At 53.3% G+C, this 24706-nt stretch overlaps 1 protein-coding gene across 4 annotated transcripts in view; it reads right to left on the minus strand.

Annotated features, from left to right (window-relative positions):
* Nucleotides 1-24706, minus strand: part of MYO7B (myosin VIIB) — a 98782-nt gene that overhangs the window by 38450 nt on the left and 35626 nt on the right. For all 4 annotated transcript variants that reach the window (XM_074399811.1, XM_074399810.1, XM_074399813.1 and 1 more), the window contains exons 8-19: nucleotides 23402-23515; nucleotides 21324-21477; nucleotides 18183-18259; nucleotides 17147-17266; nucleotides 16711-16853; nucleotides 14113-14323; nucleotides 13235-13370; nucleotides 9160-9323; nucleotides 8080-8217; nucleotides 4700-4852; nucleotides 4002-4100; nucleotides 1136-1230 (exon numbers count right to left, since the gene is read on the minus strand). In XM_074399811.1, the coding sequence (XP_074255912.1) occupies nucleotides 1136-1230; nucleotides 4002-4100; nucleotides 4700-4852; nucleotides 8080-8217; nucleotides 9160-9323; nucleotides 13235-13370; nucleotides 14113-14323; nucleotides 16711-16853; nucleotides 17147-17266; nucleotides 18183-18259; nucleotides 21324-21477; nucleotides 23402-23515 (1604 nt within the window). The remainder of the gene's footprint in view (nucleotides 1-1135; nucleotides 1231-4001; nucleotides 4101-4699; nucleotides 4853-8079; nucleotides 8218-9159; nucleotides 9324-13234; nucleotides 13371-14112; nucleotides 14324-16710; nucleotides 16854-17146; nucleotides 17267-18182; nucleotides 18260-21323; nucleotides 21478-23401; nucleotides 23516-24706) is intronic.

Genomic DNA, 24706 nt, shown 5'->3' on the forward strand with positions numbered 1-24706 from the left:
AAGTTTTATCTTTTTAAACATGTTACAGATGTGTGTGTGTGTGTGTGTGTGTGTGTGTGTGTGTGTGTGTAAACATATACATATTATAGATGCAAGTGATAACCTGGATGAATCTCCAGAGAAACATGCTGAGTGAAAAAAGCGCATGCCAGGCTGCATGTTGTATAATTTCATGTATATAACATTTGTGCAATGGCAACATTCTAGAAATGGAGAACAGATTAGAGGTTGCCGGGGCTAAGCAGGGCTGGGGGCAGGTGTGAGGGAGGGGGCGCAGCTAAATGAGGCCCCAGAAGGAATCCTGGGGGTAAGACGTTTCTACTGGGGTAAATGGGTGAAGAGTATATGGTGATCTTTCTGTATGGTTCCTTGCAATTGCATGGAAATCCACAATAATCTGAAAACAAAAAATTTAATTTAAGATGTCGGCAGTCAGGGTGGCCAGCCTGCCTGGCCTCTGACCACGTGGGTCTACTTGGTCATATGTGGCCTGTTGTCCTGAGATCAGCATCACAAGGCCTGGCCCTGAACCGGCCTCTGGCTTCCCAGCAGCAGAGCTGCCTCTCCAGCTCTGGGCCCCAGCTCCCTGTCCCCTGACCTGCTCTCTGTGGCCTCATTCCCTATTCCTGGGGCTGGCTGTCTTATCCCACTTTCTCAAGCCTGGGTTTCCAGCCCTTTTTATGGTGGCTCAGGAACTCAGATGAGGGCGAAGGAGCAGCGCTGCTGATCCACTGATCCTGGATTGCAACTCAAGCGTTATCCTCTTACTGGCCAGGGAATCGAGGCAAAGCCAGGGGTTTTTTCCCTCCAAAAGCAAACTGCCTCACAAACCAAACCCATATGCTTTGACATAATCAAAGTAGAATGTCAAATCCTGGTTGAGAGCAGGGCTGACCCTTCGTTTGGCCCCTGTCTCTTGCATAGGAAGTGCTTTTTGCTTTTTCCAAACATTCCAATAATGTATCCAAATTCTCTGGCTAATACGGGCTGCAGTGTCCCTAATGGGAAGACACTGGAAGATCTCAGTAACCCCAGGGAGGGCCCAGTAGGAACATATGATCCTGGTTGTGGGCAGCAGGCATGCGTGGGGACACTGTGGGCAGGAGTGGGCTGGGTGGGGTAGGGGAGGCAGCACCTGTATCTGTAGCCTCGCAGGACTCTCTGGATGCTGAGTGCTGCTCTGTCCAGCAGCTGGCTTCTCTGTACCTCCAGCAGAGTGTCCTGTTGATCCTGGAATGGGAGAGACACTGTCACCAGGGTGCCCACCCTCACTCCACAGCCCCTGCCTGGGGCTAGGGCTCTGCCTCCCGAAGGTAGCATCTCTCAGACTTTTCCCTGGAGGGCAGGCCAGAGAAGGGAACCCTCAAAGTGACCTTGATGTGGGTCAGAGACAGGAGCTGCAACTATACTTCCTAGCCCAATCCAAGAACTTCTTACATTAGCTCTTTCTTCTTGCCAATTCAATCTGGCATCCTTCATTTCTGCTCTGAAGAATTCAAGACGGGTCACAAAATTTTCCTGAAGTTGTGTTTTATTTCCCAAAATTATGTGACATTTGCATTCAGTTGTGTAAGAGCCCCATGCTTGTTTCAATATAAAAATGTTTCCCTCAATAATAGTCGGGGACTTTAATATCCCATTGTCAGTATCAGACAGAAAATTAACAAAGATATATAGGACTTGAACTCAGCTCTGGATCAAGTGGACCTGAGAGATAGTTGCAGAACTCTCCACCCCAAAACAACAGAGTATACATTATTCTTGGTCCACATGGTGCTCACTCTAAAACTGATCACATAATTGTAAGTAAAACACTCCTCAGTAAATGCAAAAGAACTCAAATCATAACAAGCAGTCTCTCAGAGCACAGTGCCATCAAATTAGAACTCAGGATTAAGAAACTCACTCAAAACCACACAACTACATGGAAACTGATCAACCTGCTCCTCAATGACTCCTGGGGAAGTAAAGAAATCATGAAGTTCTTTGAAATCAATTAGAATAAAGAGACAATGTACCAGAATCTCTGGGACACAGCTAACACAGTGTTAAGAGGGAAAGTTATAGCACTAAATGCCCATATCAGAAAGCTTGAAAGATCTCAAATTGACACCCTGACATCACAACTAAAATAACTAGAGAACCAACAGCAAACAAACTTCAAAACCAGCAGAAGACAAGAAATAACCAAGATCAGAGCAGAACTGGAAGCAGAGATACGAAAAACTCTTCAAAAAGTCATTGAATCCAGGGACTGGTTTTCTGAAAAAAATTAATGAAATAGACCACTAGCTAGACTAAAAAAGAAGAAAAGACAGAAGAATCCAATAGACACAATAAAAAGTGATAAAGGGGATATCACTACCGACCTCACAGAAACATAAACAACCATCAGAGAATACTATAAACACCTCTACGCAAATAAACTAGAAAATCTAGAAGAAGTAGGTAAATTCCTGGACACATACACCCTCCCAAGACTGAGCCAGGAAGAAGTTGAATCCCTGAATAGACCAATAACAAGTTCTGAAATTGAGGTAATAATAAACAGCCCACCAACCAAAGAAAGCCCAGGACCAGATGGATTTACAGCTGAATTCTACCAGAAGTCCAAAGTGGAGCTCACACCCTCTCTTTTGAAACTATTCCAAACAATTGAAAAGGAGGGACTCCTCCCTGACTCATTCTATGAGGCCAGCATCATCCTGATACCAACACCTGGCAGAGATACAACAAAAAAAGAAAACTTCAGGCCAATATCCCCAAGGAACGTCGAGGCAAAAATTCCCAATAAAATACTGGCAAACTGAATACAGCAGAACATCAAAAACTTACACACCACCATCAAGTTGGCTTTATCCCCAGGATGCAAGGCTGGTTCAACATACACAAATCAATAAACATAATTCATCACATAAACAAATCTAAAGACAAAAACCACATGCTTATCCTGATAGATGCAGAAAAGGCCTTTAATAAAATTCAACATCCCTTTGTGTTAACAACTCTCAATAAGCTAGGTATTGAAGGAACATACCTCAAAATAATAAGAGCCATTTATGACTAACCCACAGTGCCCTGAGATGGTCCCTCGGCTGGCCTCGCTTCCTCAACTAAATTGGAAGCCACTCTGCTTCTTCCTGCCCATCTTAGCCTCTGAGCCCCAGCACAGCCAAATGGACAGACAGACTGACTGGAGGGCTGGGGCCAGGAGGTCCCTCTGAGGACACATGAGGGCAGGTGGGCAGGCACTATGGGGGAAGAGGAAGGGACAGCAGGGATGAGTTGGGGGCTTGGGCAAGCTGGCAAGGCGTCAACCAGTTCTTCTCCTAGTTCTTCCTCTTACCTCTTACTGTGCTGTCCCGCCGTGGCTTATGAGGCTACAGGACAGAGAGGTTCCCTCCCCAGTGGCTCTGACCCAAATGGCACTTTTGGAGGACCCCGAAGCTTCCTCTGTGTGACTTTAGCTCCCTGTGCATTTCAGGGGAGGCAGGTGGTGGTGGTGATGCTCACACCAGCTCCCCGCTAAGGACAAGTCACTTTGTGGGGAGTTGACACACCGTACCCTTCCGCTACAGCAGCAACCCTCCAGACTCCGGAGAGGCTAGGCCTCCCCAACCTCATAGCCGGCAGGCTATAGCTCCCAGAATGATGGAGGCCAGGTCTCAGGATGCTGGCAGACCGCCCTGAGCTCCTGGTTCTGCCCCGTGGCTGGAAGACGCCTCCTCTGCACCCTCAGGCCTTGGCCTAGGTGCCCCTCTGAGAAGCTCTTGGGCTTGCACAGGCTGGGCTGGCCCTCCCTAGTCCTCCCACCACCACCTCATTGTCCCTTAGTATGACTTTCTACAACCAAGGATGCCCTGAGGGTGGGCACCACGCTCTGAGCTGCTGCCCAGTGGCATTGGCACAGGGTGCATGGACCATGGACCCCAGGCCTGGTGCAAGGGCTGACCAGCCCGCACGGAGCAGGAGGCCTGGCCGTCGGTTCCTCGGGGTCTCACCTTCAGGAAAATTTTGGTCTTCCCCACTTTCCAGTCTTTGTCGGTCTGCAGCCACTTGTCAGTGATGCCCAGGGTCATCTGGCGGAACTTGTCTCGCAGCTGCCAAGACCAAACGGGAGTGTCAGCGGAGGTGGGGCAGAGACCCCTCAGCAGGCTCTCTGGGGGGCAGGTGTCCCCCTCCTCCTCCCGTAGGCTCCCCCATCACCCCATCAGGGGCTGTGCCCCCCGCCCCCACAGACACAATGGGAACCTCGAATGGCGGTGGGGTGAGAGGGGGAACTCGAGCCTGGGGCCTCCATGTGCTATGGGATGCTCGGCCCAGGCCAGATCCAGCCTTAGGGTGGCTGAGGGTTCCAGGTAGGACAAGAAGAACCTTGGGACCCAGTAGCTTTCTGGCCACACCTCGGCTCCTTGACAGGGCAGGAGAGAACGCATCTGCTGCACAACTACAGACATGTTCCAGAAGGAAGCGCTGCGGCCACCAGCTCACCCAGACCCCAGGGAAAGCCCCCTCACTTCCTTGGGGCTGGGAGAGGGAGAGGGCAGGGCGGGAGGAGAGAGGGAGGAAGGGCCGGGTTCATCCCAAGGATGGGGCTGGGGAGGGAGCGGGCGGCCCCCTCGGTACTGGGGGCTGGAGGTGCCCGAGGCGGAGGGGAAGGTCGTGGATGGGCGGAATGGCCGTCCCCGACGGCGCTGACCTGCATCCGCAGGGCGCTGGGCAGCAGCACCCCGAACCTCTGTGAGAACTCCTGGAATGTGTAGCGGATGGGGAAGCCCGACTTTCGGATGCGCACGGTCTCCATCATTCCTGAGTATCGCAGCTGCCGCAGGCACAGCTCCCGGTCGAACAGCTGTGGGTGGACGCAGGGCGCTGACCCAGCGCAGGCCCCCCTTTCCGGCACTTCTGTCCAGGTACCCCTCTTCCCGGAACCCCATCATCGGGCACAGGCACACAGCCAGGGTCAGCATGTTCACCCCCTCTCTCTGCCCGCCCCCACTGTCCTCCAGAGATGGAAGCACTAAACCAATGCGACTTCAGTAAGGTGACCTTTTTTTCCTTTGAGTGGAGTCTGGCTCTGCCGCCCAGGCTGGAGTGCGGTGGCGCAATCTTGGCTCACTGCACCCTCCACCTCCCGAGCTCCTGTGATTCACCTGTCTCAGCCTCCCGAGTAGGTGCGCGCCCGGCTAATTTTTTGCACTTTTAGTAGAGACGGAGTTTCACTGTGTTGGCCAGGATGGTCTTGATCTCCTGACCTCGTGATCTGCCCCCACTGGCCTCCCAAAGTGCTGAGATTACAGGCGTGAGCCGCGCCCAGCCAAGGCTACATTTTGAAGACAGTACTGCAAGTAGCTGAAAAACCCACAAAGTGTTGTCAAAGAGATGGAAGTCGATAGCATGGAAACTGCGGCACCCACAGAAACACATACTCCTCTCACTCTCAACTACCTGAAGCACTGTGAATGTAAATATCCTCTGCACATGCCCAGTTTAAAATGCCTTTTTTTTTTTTTTTTTTTTTTTTTTTTGAGACGGAGTTTTGCTCCTGTTACCCAGGCTGGAGTGCAATGGCGCGATCTCGGCTCACCGCAACCTCCGCCTCCTGGGTTCAGGCAATTCTCCTGCCTCAGCCTCCTGAGTAGCTGGGATTACAGGCACGTGCCACCATGCCCAGCTAATGTTTTGTATTTTTAGTAGAGACGGGGTTTCACCATGTTGACTAGGATGGTCTCGATCTCTTGACCTCGTGATCCACCCACCTCGGCCTCCCAAAGTGCTGGGATTACAGGCGTGAGCCACCGCGCCCGGCCCTAAAATGCCTTTTAAAAAAAAAAAAAGTTTAATTTTTTTGAGACAGAGTCTTGCTCTGTCACTCAGGCTGGAGTGCTGTGGTGCAATCTCGGCTCACTGCAACCTTCACCTCCCAGGTTCAAGCGATTCTCCTGCCTCAGCCTCCCGGGTAGTTACAGGTGTGTGCCACCATGCCCGACTAATTTTTATATTTTTAGTTAGAGACGGAGTTTCACCATGTTAGCCAGGCTGGTCCTGAACTCCTGCACTCAAATGATCTACCTGCCTTGCCCTCCCAAAGTGCTGGGATTACAGGCCTGAGCCGCCATGCCCAGCCCAGTTTAAAATGTTTTTAAGTGCCCCTTGCCTGCATAGGTCAGGGTGGAAAGCAGCCCCGTAGGCACTTGCAGCTTCATGGTGCCTCCCCTACGCTAGTGAAATAAAACATTAAATCTACTTAAAGGCAGAAAATATCCTCATCAACTTAGTTTCTCACTCCCTGGAGATGGAGGTCAGAGTGAGACCTGGAGGGACCCTTGGCCCCAGGGAGCTGAGCCATCTTTTGCTCGGAGGTGAGTGCAGCCTGCAGAGAAATGGCATGGTGTCCTTCCGTGGGGTGTCAGGCTTCAGCAGGGGTCCCAAGACTCTGCTATGGCTTGGATTCTAGAGAGTCCCCCTCCATCTACAAGCCAGGAGTCTCTGAGGGACCCTGGGAAATGCCCTCTGATTGGGCAAGCCCACCTCCAGGCACTGTGTGGAAAAAAATAAAACTATAGGAAACTATGAAAAAATAAAACTATGTGAAATAGCTCTCACCCCCACCTGTGGGCCCACAGCGCCAACTGCTGGTGGGGTCCCAGCCACACTGCACTTAGCCTTGGGTAAGTGTTTCGCTGCACTTCACTAACGATTTCCTATGGACCTGGCTTTTCTCACTGAATCTTTACAACAGTCCTACCTGGGGGTGGGGGTGATTGGCTCCAACTTAAAGATAAGGTGCTTGAGGTGTAGGTCGCGCTTCTCAGGGGCTGAGCCTGGGTTTGAACCCTGAGCCTGTCTGGGCTTCCCCTACACACCACACAGCAGGGCGGCTGCCACCGATGAGAGATGTCCCAGCCAGAGGCACTCTCAACCCTGAGCTGCAGCTTCAGCCCTGCTTGCCTATTCTGCAGCTCCCAAGGTGGGCAGGGTGGGTATGAGCCAAGGGTCTCTGGAGGCACAGCTACTTCTCCCAGCAGTTAAGGAACAAGATACGTAATCTCACATCTGCCTATTGTGCCTACAAGGAAGATACAACCTAGATTTCATAAGGCAAGCCTCATTTTATTTTTTTAGAGACAGGGTCTTGCTCTGTCACCTAGGCTGGAGTGCAGTGACATGATCATAGCTCACTGCAGCCTCGACCTCCTGGGCTCAAGTGATCCTTCTCCCTCAGCCTCTTGAGTAGCTGAGACTACAGGCACACACTACCATGCCTAGTTAAATTTTGTACTTTTAATTTTTTTGCAGAGATAGGATCTTGCTATGTTGCCCAGGCTGGCTTCAAGCAATCCTCCTGCCTCAGTCTCCCAAAGTGCTGGGGTTACAGGAGTGAGCTACTGTACCCAGATCAAACTCAATTTCACATAGTTTTATTTTTTTCCAAAAAGGCGTTTAATTTCATGTAATTATTCCCTTATGAATTGTTTCTTGAATGATTTTATATCATTTCAGCTGATGTCTCCTAGTTTGGGGAATCCCTGCATTTGCAGCCTCTGGGTGGGACTCCCCAGCCCTTGGAGCAGGGACTCCCTTGGGGTGGGGAGTGGGCTCTCACCCCCTCACCATCTCATGTCAGGTAGAGCTTGCTCTCTGCAGGGCTTGGGGAAAGGAGTGGTGTCAGCTTCTGGAGTCCTATTACTGGTTGCTGCCTTTGTTGAGTGTGGTTTACACATGGGACATGTGCTGCAAACCTCATGTCCAACCCTCAGTGCATTCCTGCAGGTGGGAGCAAGTCTGGCTTTACAGAAGAGAAAACTGAGGCTCACAGCAGCAAAGAGCCAGGCCAAGCACACACAGATGTGTGGCGGGGCTAAGGGAACTGAGGTCTGGGCAATCCAAAGCCCTGCAGGTCACTGACCTTCATGTGACCTAGACTGGTCGCCTTACCCCAGTGTACTTCTCTGTAAGGTAGGGGCAGTAACAGCCCTAACACTAGCCAGGCCCTGGTAGAAGGAGTGACAGCAACTCTAGAGGCCATCAGCCTCATCGTCCCCCCTCCTTTGCTGTGCCCCAGCCTCCTGTCATTACCAGCGGCTTCTTATACTCATTGGGTTTGATGCAGCGGATGAAGTAAGGCTGGCAGTTGGTCAGAATTTTCATCAGCTGGTCCAGAGACTGTTTGAACTGGCCTGCCAAGGTGGAGGGCCGCTTCGTTGAGTCTGCAGACTGTGGACAGAAGCACAGAGCACAAGTGGGCCTCGGGAGCCATGTCCTGGGACAGCTGCCCCCATAGCCCAACAAGGGCTGCTGCCATGGTCCTGCAGGTGGGTTGAGGCATCCACCTATCCAAGAACCCACCCACCCATCCATCCAGCCAGCCATCCACACACCCACACACCCATCCATCCACCCAGGCATCCACACACCCACACACCCATCCATCTATCCATCCACCCACTCACCTATCCACCCACCCATCCTCCCACCCATTCACTCATTCATTCACCCATCCACCCACCCAGCCATCCACTCACTTATCCACATAGCTACCCACCTATCCATCCACCCACTCACCCATCCACCCAACCATCCACCCACCCATCACCCATTCACTTACACACCCATCCACCTATCCACTCACCCACCCATCCACTCACCCACCCATCCACCCACCCACCCATCCACCCACCCACCCATCCACCCACCCACCACCCATCCACCCACTCACCCATCTAACTTCCCACCTACCCATTCACCCATCCATTTACCCATCCACCCACCCATCCATCCATCCACTCACCCATCCACATAGCCACCCACCCATCCATCTATCCATCCACCCACTCACCCATCCACCCACCCATTCACTCATTCACTATCCACCCATCCATCCACCCACCCACCACCCATCTATCCACTCACCATTTACCCACCCATCCAGCCATTCACCTATCCATTTACCCATCCACTCACCCATCCATCCATCCACTCACCCACCCACCCACCATCCATCCATCCATCCATCCATCCACCCACCCACTGCAGGTTTATCAAGTGTTTACTGCATGCTGGGACGCAGAAGTGAGTAAAATGGTCTTTCCTGTACATGTCTGTCTGACCCTGTGGCCCTCAGGGGTGAGAGACCCAGCAGGGTGCCTGGGAGCCCACCTTGAAGAGATGGTTTCCTGCCTTTGCCTGGCGGATGGTCCCGTGGCCCAGCCTGGTTTCTGCTAACTCCAGGTTGAATATTTCCCTCAGAAACTTGTTTTTGGAGGAGTACACCAAGGTGAGGATATCTGTGCTCAGCACGTCTCGATTCTTCTCCAGGAAGCCTGTGGGGGCACAGGGCCCACCCAGCATCCCAGCTCAGCCATCACTGCCCACCCGTGGGGAAGAAGAGGGCAGCGTGGGGGAACACCGGATGCCTGGAGGAGCCCTCCCACAACAGCCCCACTAAGACCACGCTCTCCACCCCTCTACCCAGGCATGGCAACCACCATCTACCCACACAAGGAAGTCCCTTTTCCCACCTGAAGTCTGGACCCCCCCAACTTCCCATTCCCACTCCAACCCCCTCATCTAGGCTGCCACCGTCCTTCTGTCTCTGGGCAGGTCCTGCTAGGGCTAAGGCTCTTTCAGGCTGAAAGCTGATGAAGCCTCCAGAAATAGGAGATGGGCAGTGTCATGGGCTAAATTGTGTCCCCTAAATTCATATTTTGGTGTCCTAACACCCTATACATCAGAACATGACTGTGTGCGGACACAGGGCCTTTAAAGAGAGGATTAAAGCAAAATGAGGTGGTTAGGATGGCCCTCATCCAGTGTGACTAGCATCATTATAGGAAAGGGGAGACAAGGTCACAGACACACGGAGGGAAGGAAGGCCACGTGAGGACACGGGGAGAAGTCGGCCATCGGCATACAAAGGAGAGACGCCTCAGAAGGGCTCAAATCTGCCAACACCTTGTCCTGGACTTCCAGCCTCTAGAACTCAGACAATCATTCCTGCCAACATCTTCTCCTGGACTTCCAGCCTCCAGAACTCTGACAATCATTCCTGTTAACATCCTGTCCTGACCTTCCAGCCTCTAGAACTCAGACAGTCATTCCTGCTAACACCTTGTCCTGGACTTCCAGCCTCTAGAACAGGCATCCCCAAACTTTTTACACAGGGGGCCAGTTCACTGTCCCTCAGACCGTTGGAGGGCCGCCACATACTGTGCTCCTCTCACTGACCACCAATGAAAGAGGTGCCCCTTCCCGAAGTGCGGCGGGGGGGGCGGATAAATGGCCTCAGGGGGCCACATGTGGCCCACGGGCCGTAGTTGGGGACGCCTGCTCTAGAATTCAGACAGTCATTCCTGCCATACCTTGTCCTGGACTTCCAGCCTCTAGAGCTCTGACAATAATTTCTGTTGTTTAAGCCACTCAGTCTGTGGTGTTTGTCACTGCTGCTCTAGTGACTAATACAGGCGTGGCTCCCGGGGGTGAGAAGATTCCATGTCTCCCGTCCAGCCATGGGTAAGAATGGCATAGCCCTGCAGCAGGGACAGAATCACACTGAGAAGGCACTGAAGATCAGCTGCTCCTCAAAGCCAGGCTCCGTGAGGCCAGGGGCTGCACTGCTTGGTCTCTAAGGACCGACTCTCAAGGGTAAAACCCTGACTTTCCTCTTCTACTTTGCTCCCTATAAGTCTCCCCAGCTTTTAGTGGTATGCTTTGTGCACACCTGCACAGCTGTGGATCTGCGGAGGCAGAGTCAAGGGTGGGAGAGGGAAGGGAGCCTGTTTCCCACCTCTTCCTGCAGGCGTCTGTGAGGGGAGCAGCATCAGGGGGGCTGCACTGGGTGCTGGGTGGGGGGTAGACACTCAGTGACACCCTGGGTCCCTGAGGCTCAGGCAGAGCACCCCACCAGGGTCAGGGAGCTCCTTGGATGTTTTCGGGGTGGGGAGGATCGAGACATTCCTGGGTTCAGTCTCCCAACAGGCAGATTAAGTGGAGTCAAGGTCACCAGCACAGCAGGGTATCCAAAATAAAAGGAAGCCTTAGCTTTAATTAATATTGCTGGAATCTTGCAACCAGGAAAATCTAGAAAGAATCTACCTTAATCTTAGCATTATGTAAGTTTCCTATCATTTCAAAAACTAAAACTCAGCCTTGAATTGCCCCATGGAGGTTGGGGGATGGGCTCAGTATCTTCTTTGCATCCCAGGACCCTGCAGGTCCAATTGGCTCTGGCCTCTCCCTTTTCCAAGAGCCCTAAGCCAGGATCTGGCAGCAACTATGAAGGAGCCACAGCACCTTTCCCTTTCTCCCTGGCCTCCCCATGCCTCGCCTGTTCTGAGTAAATGACCATCCTCTGCTCACAAGAATCATCCCTAGATTCCTGTCCCTCATTTCTCCATACCAGGTGCAGAGAGTGACCCTCTAGCCACCCCGCTTTCCTGACCACAGCAACACATGGCCACCTTTCTTGTTTTTCTTAACATACCCATAGGTTGACTAATCCAGACCTTCACTTCTTCAATCAAAACCATACCCTCTCTCAACATATCCCAAAGTTAAATGGGTGGAAGACCTAATGTAAAAGCTAACATGAAAATATTCTTAGAAGAAAACATAGGGATAAATCTTCATGACCTTGTATTTGACCCTGGACTCTTAAATGTGACGCAAGCAAAGAAAGGAAAATAGGTTAAGTTGGGCTGCTTTTTTTTTTTTTTTTTTTTGAGATGAAGTTTCGCTCTTATTACCCAGGTTGGAGTGCAATGGCGTGATCTTGGCTCACCGCAACCTCCGCCTCCTGGGTTCAGGCAATTCTCCTGCCTCAGCCTCCTGAGTAGCTGGGATTACAGGCACACACCACCATGCCCAGTTGATTTTTTGTATTTTTAGTAGAGACGGGGTTTCACCATGTTGACCAGGATGGTCTCGATCTCTTGACCTTGTGATCCACCCGCCTTGGCCTCCCAAAGTGCTGGGATTACAGGCGTGAGCCACCATGCCCAGCCAAGCTGGACTTCTTAAAAATGAAAGCTTTTTGGGTCTCAAAGGACACCATCAAGCAGGTGAAAAGACAATCCATAGGGTGATAAAATAATTTACGAATCAGATATTAGGTACTTGTTTCCAGAATATATAAAGAACTCTTACAACTCAACAATAAAAAGACAACCTGTGAAAACACAGGCAGAGTGTTTAAATAGACATCCTCCCCAAAAGATGTGCAAATGGCCAGGAAGCACATGAAAAGGTGATCAACATCATTAGCCATCGAGGAATGCAGATGCAAATCACACTGAGACGTCAAACCCACTAGGGTAGCTATGATAAAAAAGACAGACAAGCTGGGCGCGGTGGCTCAAGCCTGTAATCCCAGCACATTGGGAGGCCGAGGCAGGTGGATCACGAGGTCAAGAGATCGAGACCATCCTGGTCAACATGGTGAAACCCCGTCTCTACTAAAAATACAAAAAATTAGCTGGGCATAGTGGCACGTGCCTGTAATCCCAGCTACTCAGGAGGCTGAGGCAGGAGAATTGCCTGAACCCAGGAGGCGGAGGTTGCGGTGAGCTGAGATCGCGCCATTGCACTCCAGCCTGGGTAACAAGAGCAAAACTCCATCTCAAAAAAAAAAAAAAAAAAAAAAAAAGACAGACAAGAGCTATGGCGGGACTGGAGCCCTCATCCCTTGCTGATGGGAATGTAAAACGGTACAGCTGCTGTGGAAAACAGTTTGGTGATTCCTCAAACAGTTAAACGTAGAGATAGAGTTACCATACAACACAGCAATTCTGCTGCTAGGTAGCAGCCACAAAAGACCACGTATTGAATGGCTCCATTTATGTAAAAATTCAGAATAGGCAAATCCATATAGACAGAAAGTTGTTGTTGACCAGGGTTGGGAGGAAATGGGAGTGACTGCTAATGAGGGTTTTATTTGGGAGGTAGTGAAAAAGTTCTAAAATGGTGGCAATCATTAATGTACTCTGAATATCCACTGTCAAGTTGTACGCTTAAAACAGGTGAATAACATGGTATGTGAATTACATCTCAATAGAGTTATTACCAAAACAAAACGTGCCTGGCCCATTCCATTTTCTCTCTCCAGTAGAAGCCACATGACTCATCCCTCTGTCCCACTGCTAGAGCTGCAGAATAGCCTCATCCTCTGAGCCTCTTTCCCTGGTCTCCCTGGAACCCAGTCCCGATGTGGAAGTGGTGTGAGAGGAGCTGCACCCACCTTCTGCCTGGTAGTACACCTCGCCAGCAAAATGGGCGATGCCAAATCTGGCATCGTGGATGTTCTTGGGTTGCAGGAAGGCCTTGTTGTTGGTGTGGACACTGTTCAGTTTTTGCAGCATGGTGAGATCTGTCCCCTGGAAGAACCCAGACACCCTATGGGCTGAGGTCCCAGAGTTCAACCAAGGGGAGGTCAGGCTCAGGGGCTTCCTCATGGAGGCAAAGAAATCTGGGCTCAGAATGATGGAGGGCCTCTGTGTGGACAGGCGTCAGTGACCTGTTGCAGGGAGTGAGGGTTGAGCTGGGAGCAGAGGTGGGTCTGCTGCCCTCCACCATCAGCTCTTCTTTTTTTTTTTTTTTTGAGATGGAGTCTTGCTCTGTCACCTAGGCTGGAGTACAGTGGCCAATCTTGGCTCACCGCAACCTCTGCCTCCCAGGTTCAAGCAATTCTCCTGCCTCAGCCTACTGAGTAGCTGGGATTACAGGCACACACCACCACGCCAGGGTAATTTTTGTATTTTTAATAGAGGCAGGGTTTCACCGTGTTGGTCAGGCTGCTCTTGAACTCCTGACCTCATGATCCACCCACCTTGGCCTCCCAAAGTGCTGGGATTACAGGGCTGACACCACCACCAGCTCTTCTGCTCTACCCTCTTAATTACTGGACCTCAGCATTCAGAGAAATGGGCTTTGGAGAGAGAGAGGTGGGTCTGTCTAGTTAGGCCGGGGGTCTTCTGCTTATTCCTGGCAGAGCTTTCAGTGACTCTCAGAACAAGAACTCCCCCACCCCCCTGCCGCCGCCAAATGGAGTTTTCCAGCCTCAAAGAGGAGACCCATCACAGGGACTCCACCGGAAGGTCGGCGGGTCCGAACACACACCTTTGGGAAGCGGCTTTCTTCGTCCAGGAGGGAGATGATGCTCATGGGCTTGAGGGCCAGCAGGTCCAGGATGGGCCGATTGTCGGTGTAGTGGATGTAGTCCCAGGAGATGTTCTCCGAGCGGTACTCCTCCTGCTCCATGGTGAACACGTGCTGCACGAAGAGCTGCTGCAGGTGCTCATTGGCGAAGTTGATGCAGAGTTGCTCGAAGCTGTGGAGGCAAGGTGGAGCGGGGCCAGCTGGGTCCCCACTGCAGCAGGCTGGAGCCATAGGATCACAGCCATCTGCACACAGCCGCATACAGATATGCCCGCAGATGCACAGCTCCTGTACACACAGACACACACTCATTCCGGCACACTCTTTCTCCAGAGAGCCTCCACCACTGTCACCTTCTCCACCCATGGCAAGAAGACAAAGAGAAACGAGGAGGCTCAGCATATCATCAAGTCCTCGCCCCCTCCAGGGTCCTCTGCTAGGCCTGCCCGCCTGACACAGAAACATTCTTGTGGTCTGAGTGCGCAGCAGCAGCCCCACCCCTGAGCCTCGGTGTTGAGATGAGCTTCCAAAGACCCAGCGTTGACTGCCGGACCTCCCCGGCATCAACCAGGCATACGCCCTACTGCCCCCGTTCCCAGATCTCCAAGCTGAGCTTTCACCTGCGTTTTCTGCCTGGGGAAATGGCCCCTCCACCCACCACCCCCGGCTCAAGTCAGAAACCGAGGAGTCCTGCTTAACATCTCTCTGCCCGTCCTCCCCGGTTCTCATCAGTTGCCAAAGTCTGGCCCATGCTACCTCCAACACTGCACCTGACCTGTTTACTTCTTTCCATTCCCACCGCTGCCACCTTGCCCAGGCCTTCACTGCTCACCTGGCACACACCTGATGGCCTCCTAATGGCTCCGCCCGCTCCAGCCCTGTCTGGCAGGTCATTCTCCATGCAGCCCCTAGAGGGCACTTTCAGATGTGCACTCTGGACCGTGCTCCAAGTCCTCTGGGCTTCCTGCTGTTTTCAGGGGCCAGACAGTGGCCCCAGTAGGAAGCCCCGCTCGCCTCTCCAGCCTCACCTGGGCTTCCCCTCCCATTCTGGACTTCCCACAGCGCTCTGAATGCACCGGTTCTTTGCTGCCCCCGAGCCTCCGTGCATCTGAGTCCCCCCTGTCCTCATGACTAGGTTTGTTCTGCTCATCTTTGGGTCTCTCTTAGGCAGCCTTGCCTCAGGATGGGTTGCCCACTTAGGCAAGACCTCACCATGCCTGAGACTGCTTGTTCAATGCCTGCTGATCCAGGAGGCCAGGGAGCAGGTGCGCTGCCTGAAGCTGCTCACTGACACTTGCAGAAGCTGTGCTGGGGAGGGACACGGTGCCAGCCCTCAGGCTACAGCCCTGGCATAAACCCAGCTGGTGGCTTCGCTTCCGCTGGCCTCCTTCTGGGAGGGGCTCCTATATACCTGGCCCAATGCTCCAGAATTGAGCCCTCATCTTCCTCCAAAGTGCCCAAAGGTGTGTGGTGAGCTCACCTGTCCCTCTCAGGGTCAGACGCCAATGATCCCAATCACACTTGAGCTCTTTATGCCTTAGAGAGTGTACTGGGCTAAGTTCTGCCAGCCCTGACTCTCCCACCTGACCGCAGTGAGCAGGCCCCTGCCCTGCACCCCCGGCTGGCCTTGGGGGGCTGAGATCCCAGCGTGCTTGCATGTGGAATGGTTTGTGGCTTGACAGTCCTGGCTGTCCAAGGAGGGCCTTCTAAATCACTCGCAGATAAGACCTCACTTGGAGACAGGCCACAGGCAGGGGCCTGCAAGGTCAGGCTAGCCTCCTGGCTCCTTAGACAGGGCCCAGAGGCCTCTGCTTCCTGGAGCCAGTGGCCCAATCTCTGTCCCACCAAGCCCTTTCAATGAGATGGCTCAGGTAAGCTAAATTGCAAAGCCAGTGTTATCAGCTTGCTTGTCCCACAGTCTTCATGGGACTCCTTCTGCTGGTGATAGTGTCCCTGAGCATCACCTGGCCTGGCCGGGCCTGGCTCTACCGCCTGGTCCCCTCACCACCTTTGTCTGTCTGATCCCCAGCCTTCATCACAGTCACACTTGGTAACTATTTTCTGACCTGCCTTCTGGTTACAGCTCTCCTGCTTCCAGTCTGGGATGCCAGGACAGGCATCTGGGACACTAGGTCAGAGGAGTCCTGCCTTGCCTTACCCCACAAACTAAAAAGTCAGGGGTGGCCCACAAATACTTCTTAGCTTCCCCTGCTACCTAAGATGATAAACCAGCCAGATGCAGTTAAATCCATGCTACTGATTTCCGTCTCAACCCTGACCTCGTGTGATAATCCACTCTGGCTCATGAGGAGAGCAGGTGGCTCAAGAGGGGTGACAAATGCAGGGGTGTCAGCCTGGTTTGCAGGGACAGATTTTAGTTGTATGGCCTTCTCTAGATGGCAGGGCATGGTACTACCTTGTGCAGAGCACGCAGACCTGTTGGGGCTTGCCAGGCCTGGGTGCAGGGTGCTGGCTCCCCTCCAGCTTGCTCCCTTCAAGAGGAGCTGCTTATCTTCTGTTTTCTAGAAGCAGTGGGGCTGGGATCTTAGGTCTTCATACCTGTTGTTCTTGAAATTTTCAAAGCCAAATATGTCCAGGAGGCCGATGGCCCTCCGCATGTTTTTGGGGTCCTGTGCTGGCAGAGTGAAGATGGCAGCATTGATCTTCTTGACAATCCATAGGAAGAGGTGCCCGTAGATGCCCTGGAGAGACACAGGGGTGGGAGGATCCTTGACTGGGAGGCTCAGGAAGAGGTCACCTCCAAGTTCACCTGGAGAGGCTGAATGTCTTGGACCTACTACAGATGTTATCCCTCCTTCACAGGCAAGAAACCAGGGCCCAAGAGGCTGAGGAGCCCACGGTCACCAGGCAGGTGACTGGCAGAGTGGGGACCTGCCCAGGACCCTCTGCTCTGTCTTGCCCTCCACCAGCACGGCAAGGAGCAGGGCTGTGGTCAGTAGATGGCCAGGTGAGCCCTGCTGTCTCAGCTCTGTACCTTGACAAAGGCGTCCCTCCGGTCAGCAGCCTGGGCGATGTTCAGGGGCCTGGTGACAAATTCCCCTCTGATGAGGATGGTGTGCTTGATCAGACAGTCCCGGAGCTCCTGGTACTGCACCTGGGAGGCAGGTGGGGGCTGCATCACACCTGTGCAGGGCCTGGCCAGCACTCTGACCTGCCTCTGCCAAGTCTTGTTCCTTCTTGTGACCAAGCACCTATGCCCACTTGAGGGTGGCCAGTGCCCGAGGTCAGGGCCAAAGGCCCTGGGAGCTGTCAGGGAAGGATTCTCCAGCTTGGTGGGCTGAGCCCTTAGTGGATCTCCTGGGGGCTGAGAAAGGGGCTGGTGCCCCAAGGTGGGCCTTGGGAAACCAGGGTGAGGGAGAGCTCTGACACCGGACCTCAGGCACGTCCTGGCTGAAATCAGTCCCGCCTGAAGGCTGAGAGTCTACAGGAGCAAGGGAGTGTGCTGGGCTGGGCCTCCTCTGAAGCCGGCAAAACTCAGTTTCTGAGTAGCCTCAAACCAAAAGAATAATGTTAACAGCAAAATGTCCCTAATGTGATTGCTTGCTTTATATACTTATTTATTGCTCCCGATTCTATTAATTTTCCATCAGAACTGTCAATGGGAGTGATGTGGGGTGCGGCCACGTTCCCATTGCAGAGGTATCCCCTCACCCCATGCCTGCTGCCCTTCTGTTAAACTGAGGCCGCCTTTGTCTTGGGGAACAACCCGGAAGGCTAACGGGATGGGCCACGGACTCACTGGCACATCCCGCTTTCCCAGAACAGCGGAGGCCCCGGAGAAGCCCTGCGGCTTTCATTAAAGCCAAACTGCCCATACCACGGCTCTGTTTGGCACTGCCCCACCCTGAGCCCACCCTCAGGTACCCGAGGTATAGAGGGCGGGGGGTGAGCCTAGAGCCCGGGAGAAGGGCGGGGCCTGGGTAGGGTTGTGAGAATCAGCTGTCAGGGGTCTGTCAGTCCAGGCCTCTGGGCCGCCACCAGCATGGAAGATGCAGACACAGCGGTCCTACCTCCAGTAACTTCATCACAGTGGGAAAGGCGGGCGTCTCCATCAAGTCTGAGGAGTCCAGGTTCTCGAAGACTGAAGCTAGAGAGAGAAGCAGGAATCCTGAGTGGGAAAGCAGCCTGGAGCGAAGGGAGCTAGGCTCCGATAGGCCCAGGCCCATGGCAGCCCCAGATCGGCTCAGCAGGACAGCTGCCCCGGCGGGAGCCACGGCCTCTCCCGGGTCCTCTCTCTGAGGGAGCCGACGGCCCCATGATCACGGGCCATTCCCACCTTCGCTGTTGGTGAACGTGCCAGACCACGTCCTCTTGAGGAGACCAGGGCCTTGGGTCAAAGGGAAGTTTAAAGAAAGGTGGGCTTCGGGCCGGGCGCGGTGGCTCACGCCTATAATCCCAGCACTTTGGGAGGCCAAGACGGGTGGATCACGAGGTCGAGAGATCGAGACCATCCTGGTCAACATGGTGAAACCCCGTCTCTACTAAAAATACAAAAAATTAGCTGGGCATGGTGGCGCGTGCCTGTAATCCCAGCTACTCAGGAGGCTGAGGCGGGAGAATCGCCTGAACCCAGGAGGCGGAGGTTGCAGTGAGCCGGGATCGCGCCATTGCACTCCAGCCTGGGTAACAAGAGCGAAACTCCGTCTCAAAAAAAAAAAAAAAAAAAAAAAAAAGAAAGGTGGGCTTCTTTGGTGGGAGAAGTCTGACTTGGGAAACAGCAGACGCTGGTGCTGGAGAGATGAGCCACCAGGCCCCTCAATCCAGGCTGCTGGGTGTAGAAACCCCGACCTTGCGTTATTCATTCATTCACAGGAAGCAAACACTGACTGGCTCCAGCTGTAAGCCAGGCCCAGCTGCCTTGCAATGGCCTCCTGACTGGCCTCTCGGCTCCTGGTTCCTCCTCCTCAACCAACGTCCAGCTTGCGACGGGCTGCGTTGGTGGGGTACGGGATCTTTGGGTGTGTTTGTTTTTGCTTTACTTTTTTAAACTGAAAAAATGTGTGAGATAAAAGATGTAGATAAAGAAGTGCATAAAGCACAAAGCTGTGTTGTAAAGAATGAAGTCAGCACCATGTAACTACCGCTAAGGCCAAATCCTGGCTCTGCGGCACCCACAGCCTCCGAGCCGCTGGCTGAGACTGTGTCCCTCTCTCCGGAGGTCAGCACACTCCCAACTTCTAACTTCCTAACTTTTTATCTTCTTATTCCCTACCTAGAGTCCCTCAACAGCATTTAATGTGCCTGCTTTTAAATGTTTTATTAGTGGGCCTGGTGCGGTAGCTCATGCCTGTAATCTCAACACTTTGGGAGGCCGAGGTGGTGGGGGGCGGGGGGTGGGGGGGAGATCACCTGAGGTCGGGAGTTCGAGACCAGCCTGACCAATATGGTAAAACCCCGTCTCTACTAAAACTACAAAAATTAGCCAGGCTGTAGTGGCAGGCCCCTGTAATCCCAGCTACTCAGGAGGCTAAGGTGGGAGAATCCCTGGAACCTGGGAGGCAGAGGTCGCAGTGAGCCAAGATGGCGCCACTGCACTCCGGCCTGGGTGACAGAGTGAGACCCTGTCTCAAAAACAAACTAAAAAATGTTACGTTAGTGGATCTGTCTTCGTTCTCTTGTGCCTGCTTCACTTCTCCAGCGCCGTGTTTCTGATACTCTTCCAGGCCCTGGTGCCCACCTCTGGTTAGCACCCACCTTTCCCTGGCCAAGGTGTGCAGTTTGTCTGGTAGACGACAGGTCAGCCTGGCTGCGGCTCGCCCGGAAGCAATGTGCTCATGCGGCGTGAGGCGGTGGCCCAAACGCTTGTTTTCCGTAGGGGCACCGCATTGCTCCAGGGCCGTTTATGGACAAGTCTGTCTCTTCCCACTGCCCTGTGAATGGGTGTTTCTCCTTAGTTTGAGAACTAGCCCTAATCTCTGCACGTATGGCCTTTGCTGCTTCCTCTCTCCTTTCCTTAGGACTCCGAGGAGAGGCATCCTCCCAGTCTCCACCTTCTCTCTGACACTTCTCAGCATTCCTCTCTCCATGCGGTACTCATGGTTCCTCCTGACTTTCCCTCAGCTCACACTTTCCTCTCCTAAACAGGCACAGGATCCCTTAAACCATTTAAGGGATCTTCATTTTGGTTATTTGTATTTTTTTGATTTTAGAATGGAATTTCTTTTTTTTTTTTTTTTTTTTTTTTTTTTTGAGACGGAGTTTCGCTCTTGTTACCCAGGCTGGAGTGCAATGGCGCCATCTCGGCTCACCGCAACCTCCGCCTCCTGGGTTCAGGCAATTCTCCTGCCTCAGCCTCCTGAGTAGCTGGGATTACAGGCATACGCCACCATGCCCAGCTAATTTTTTGTATTTTTTATTTTTAGTAGAGACGGGGTTTCACCATCCTGACCAGGATGGTCTTGATCTCTTGACCTCGTGATCCACCCACCTCGGCCTTTAGAATGGAATTTCTATGTGGTTCGTTTTTAAATCATAATGTCTTTAAAGTTTCCCATTCGCTGTCTTAATTTGCAAGCTTGGCTGCTTCTTTTCTTGAGCAAAGCAAGCAGAACTTCTCTAGTCTGTGTCTGATAATTCTAACCTTTGAACTCTTTGTGGATCTTTTTCTACTGTCTATTATAATTTCCACCGGTTCTTGTTCATAGTACCCTATTTCTTTGTTCCTATTTATTTCTGGCTGCATGCTGGATGTTGTGTTTGAAAAATTACCCGCAGGAATCATTTCAGGCTAACCTGCCGGTGTTTTCTTCCAGCAAGGACTGTCAGTAACTTCTGCTAGGTGCTTGGGGGTGTTCACAGGTCAGGACACCTTAATCCCTAGACCCTCCCATGCTCACAACCTCGTTTGCAAGTTCGCATGTGGACTTGTTTACTCTGGCTTACCCGCACCTTAGTGGGGAAGCCCTTTGGGGTCCCAGTTAAAAGTGGGGTGTGATTGGCCATTGTCTCCACCTGTGGAGGGCCTTAAGCTTTGACATTTTCTCCTTCACCTCTTGAGGCCTCCAAAATCACAGCTGAATTTTTAAGATATTTTTCCAGGCCTGGATTGGACCACACGACCCTTCCTGTGAGAACCCCTAGAGGTGCCTTCCTGCTCCTGTCCCCTTCCCCTTCCCTCCCCAAGGGTGTGGTTGGGGCAGAACCGGCATTACCTATGAACCCCACATTCCCCAGGTGGAGAATGGCGGCCAGCAGCTTGCTGAGGTCCCAGTTCTCAGAGTCGGAGAAATGGAGGATCTTCATGGCGGAGCGGATGTGGGCGTAGTCCTTGGCATCATTGAGCCCCTCACAGGAAGTGCAGTTCCCCTGCGGGACGGGGCGCCTCAGCTAATAGGGCCACCCCCTGCCCTACCACCTCCATCCTGGGGACAGCAAGGCTGAGACGCTGCACTTCACAGGCACTGGGTGGACCGTGCAGGGTCCATGCTCAGAAACTACAGACAATCCCTTGCAGAGGCAGAACCATGGCCCAGTAGCCACAGCATGACCGGGCCTTGCAGCCAGCACCCGTACTTGGCCACTGTGTGACCTTGGCCAAGTCACACTTCTTCTCTGGTCCTCTATTTGTTATTCGGCCCTACTTGAGCCTGCCTTGTCTTTCTCTGGGGGACACGGTGGGTTTGTTCCTTTAAGAAACGCTTTCTTCAAGGACCGGGCGCGGTGGCTCACGCCTGTAATCCAAGCACTTTGGAGGCCAAGGCGGGTGGATCGATCACCTGAGGTCGGGAGTTCAAGACCAGCCTGACCAACATGTTGAAACCCCATCTTAAAAAGAAAAAGAAAAAGAAACGCTTTCCAAGGCTCATCATGGGCCAGGCCCTGTGCTGTACATCCAGGGGGACAGGCAGGGAGCCAGTGACCATCCCATGACCACCTGCCTGTTACAGGTGCCCAGGCCACAGGGGCGCCTATTGAGAGGTGGAGAAAGGCTTCCTGGAGGAGGCGCCGAGCTGGCCCCACCACCTCTGAGGACAGAGGGCAGTTTAGGCAGAGGATGATGGGAGAAAGGCCACGAGGCGGGAGGCAGGGGCAGCGCTGCGGGGAGGCTGGGGTGGGTGTTGAGAAGGGAAGGTCGGCAGAGGGGCAGATCCTGGAGGGACTTGGAAACCATGCCAAGGAGTTTGGCCTCTCCCCTGCAGGCTGCAGGAGTCACTGCCGAAGTGCCACACCGACAGATCCGTACTGCAGTGCAACCTGGCACTTTGGCTGCACGGTGGATGACAGATTAGAGGTCAAGACTGGTGACGGGGAGCCCAGGAAATCCAGGCAGGGGCTGGTGAAGGCCTTGGGGCAGTGGATCCGGAACAGAGGGTCCCATGGGAGAGATTCCAGAGGCAGAACACTCCGGGTCCCCTCTGTGGTCAATAAACCCGGAAGTGAAGTTCCCCTGAGGGCCACTTCTAACAAGAAGGACGTGGCAGAAGTGCTGGGCTGTCACTTCCAAGATTAGGTCACCAAAAGGCGGTGGCTTCCCTACGGGACATGGGACACTTTCTTTCACTCTTGCTTGCTCTCTCTGAAGGAAGCCACTGGCCATGTTTCACACTGCCCTATGGAGAGGCTCGTATGTCAAAGAACTGATGTCTCTGGCTAACAGCTGCCAAGAACCTGAAGCCAATGACAGCTGTGAGAGTGAACTTGCAGGCCGACTGCACCCCAGGGGAGCCTGGCGACGACCACAGCTCTGGCTGACGCCTTGGGAGAGACCTGGAGCCGAAGGACCCCGCTAAATTGCTCCCAGATTCCCGACATTAGCCTCGGCTAATAAATGATGGCTGTGGTGCTGCCCTGTCCTGGGTGGCAGGTGCAGCTGGGAGCAGAGCAAGGACCCTTCTTTCCTGGGGCCTGGGGCTTGAGTTTTAGGGGGCCTGCAAGGACAGGAAATTGGAGTGAAATCAGGAGCAGGAGGTGTGTGGGCAACTCCCCGTGACCCACTGGGCACCGGGAGCCTGTCATCCAGTGGGGGCCAAAGGAAGATGAGGTCTGTGGGGAAGCCCCCGGTCCAGCCTGGGGCATGGGGCACATGTGACTGGGAAGCGGGAGGCATGCGGAGAAGGTGATTCCCAGCGCAGAGAGGCTGGAGGGGAGGGGAAAGGGGATCAGCCCCGCCTCAGTGGGGGCCGCCCGGCCAGCGTTGGGCTTCTCTGCAGCTGTCACAGAGGGTGGAGTGGCACCAGGGCTTTTTCCTCCCTTACACTGGCTAGTGGAAGGCGGAGGGTGGGCAGCTCACCATGGTCAGGTAGTGGTACTCGGAGGGCGTGCCCAGGCTCAGCAGCTGCTTGTCCTCAGCACTCATCCCCATGAGCATGCAGTAGAAGATATGGTAGTTCCGCTCCTCGGGGGCCTGGGAGGGAGGCGTCCAGACAGATTCATGAGCATTCCCTTGCAGCCTCAGGACCTCAGACTGCCTCTGCCCAGCCCAGCCCTGGCCTCTGCTCTCAGCCTCTCAGCCAGGAGCAGCTCTGGCACTGACCCCGGCCAGCCTGGCTTGGTTGCTGACTGTCCTAGGCCTCCAAGGCTGCCTCATCCCAGCCCTGAGAACTCCTCTCTGCCCTGCGTCTTAACTGCTCCTTGAAGCCCTGATACTGATGTACCCAAAGTCCCCAGGCCAGGAGTGATGGCACAGAGTTGGGGCTCTCTTCACGGTCACTTACTGGCTCACGAGAGATCTGACAGCCACGGGGTTCCCTAGACCTTCAGTTGTTGGTTTTTTTTTTTCCCCTAGAGAAGATCTTGCTCTGTCATCCAGGCTAAAGTGCAGTGGTGTGATCTTGGCTCACTACAGCCTCGAAGTCCTGGACTCAAGCCATCCCCCACCTCAGCCTACCAAGTAGCTAAGATTACAGGCACACACCACCCCCCACCAGCGAATTTCTGTATTTTTTTTGTAGAGATGGGGTTTTGCCATGTTGCCTAGGCTGCCTTCTGTATTTTTTTCAACACCATTTTAAAGTGCATTCTCATAAAAATCAAACAATCCGAAGCAGGCACAGTAGTGTTAAAAGATGGGAGTTTCAGTTGGGCTGTAATCCCAGCAGTTTTGGGAGACCGAGGCGGGAGGATTACTTGAGCTCAGGAGTTTGAGACCAGCCTGGGCAACATAGTGAGACCTCATCGCTACAAAAAATAAGAGAATTAGCTGGACGTGGTGGCACACACCTCTAGTCTCAGCTACTCAAAAGGCTGAGGTGGGAGGATCACGTGAGCTCTGAAGGAAGAGGTTGAGAGGCTGCAGTGAGCTGAGATTGCGCCACTGCACTCCAGCCTGAGTGACAGTGAGATCCTATCTCAAAATACAAAAAGATGAGAACTCCTTTCCACCCTGCCTTCCTCTCCCTTAAATCTCCCCCTCCCTGCCCTAGAACCTAGGTATTAAAAAAACTTATGATAAGTTAAGATCTGGTGTACATGTGCAGAGCATGCAGGTTTGTTACACAGGTATACACGTGCCTTGGTGGCTTGCTGCACCCATCCCCCCATCATCAACATTAGGTAGTTCTCCTAATGCTCTCCTTCCCCTATCCCCCACCCCCTG

Source organism: Saimiri boliviensis, chromosome 5, assembly GCF_048565385.1.
Source record: "Saimiri boliviensis isolate mSaiBol1 chromosome 5, mSaiBol1.pri, whole genome shotgun sequence".
NCBI lineage: Eukaryota > Metazoa > Chordata > Mammalia > Primates > Cebidae > Saimiri > Saimiri boliviensis.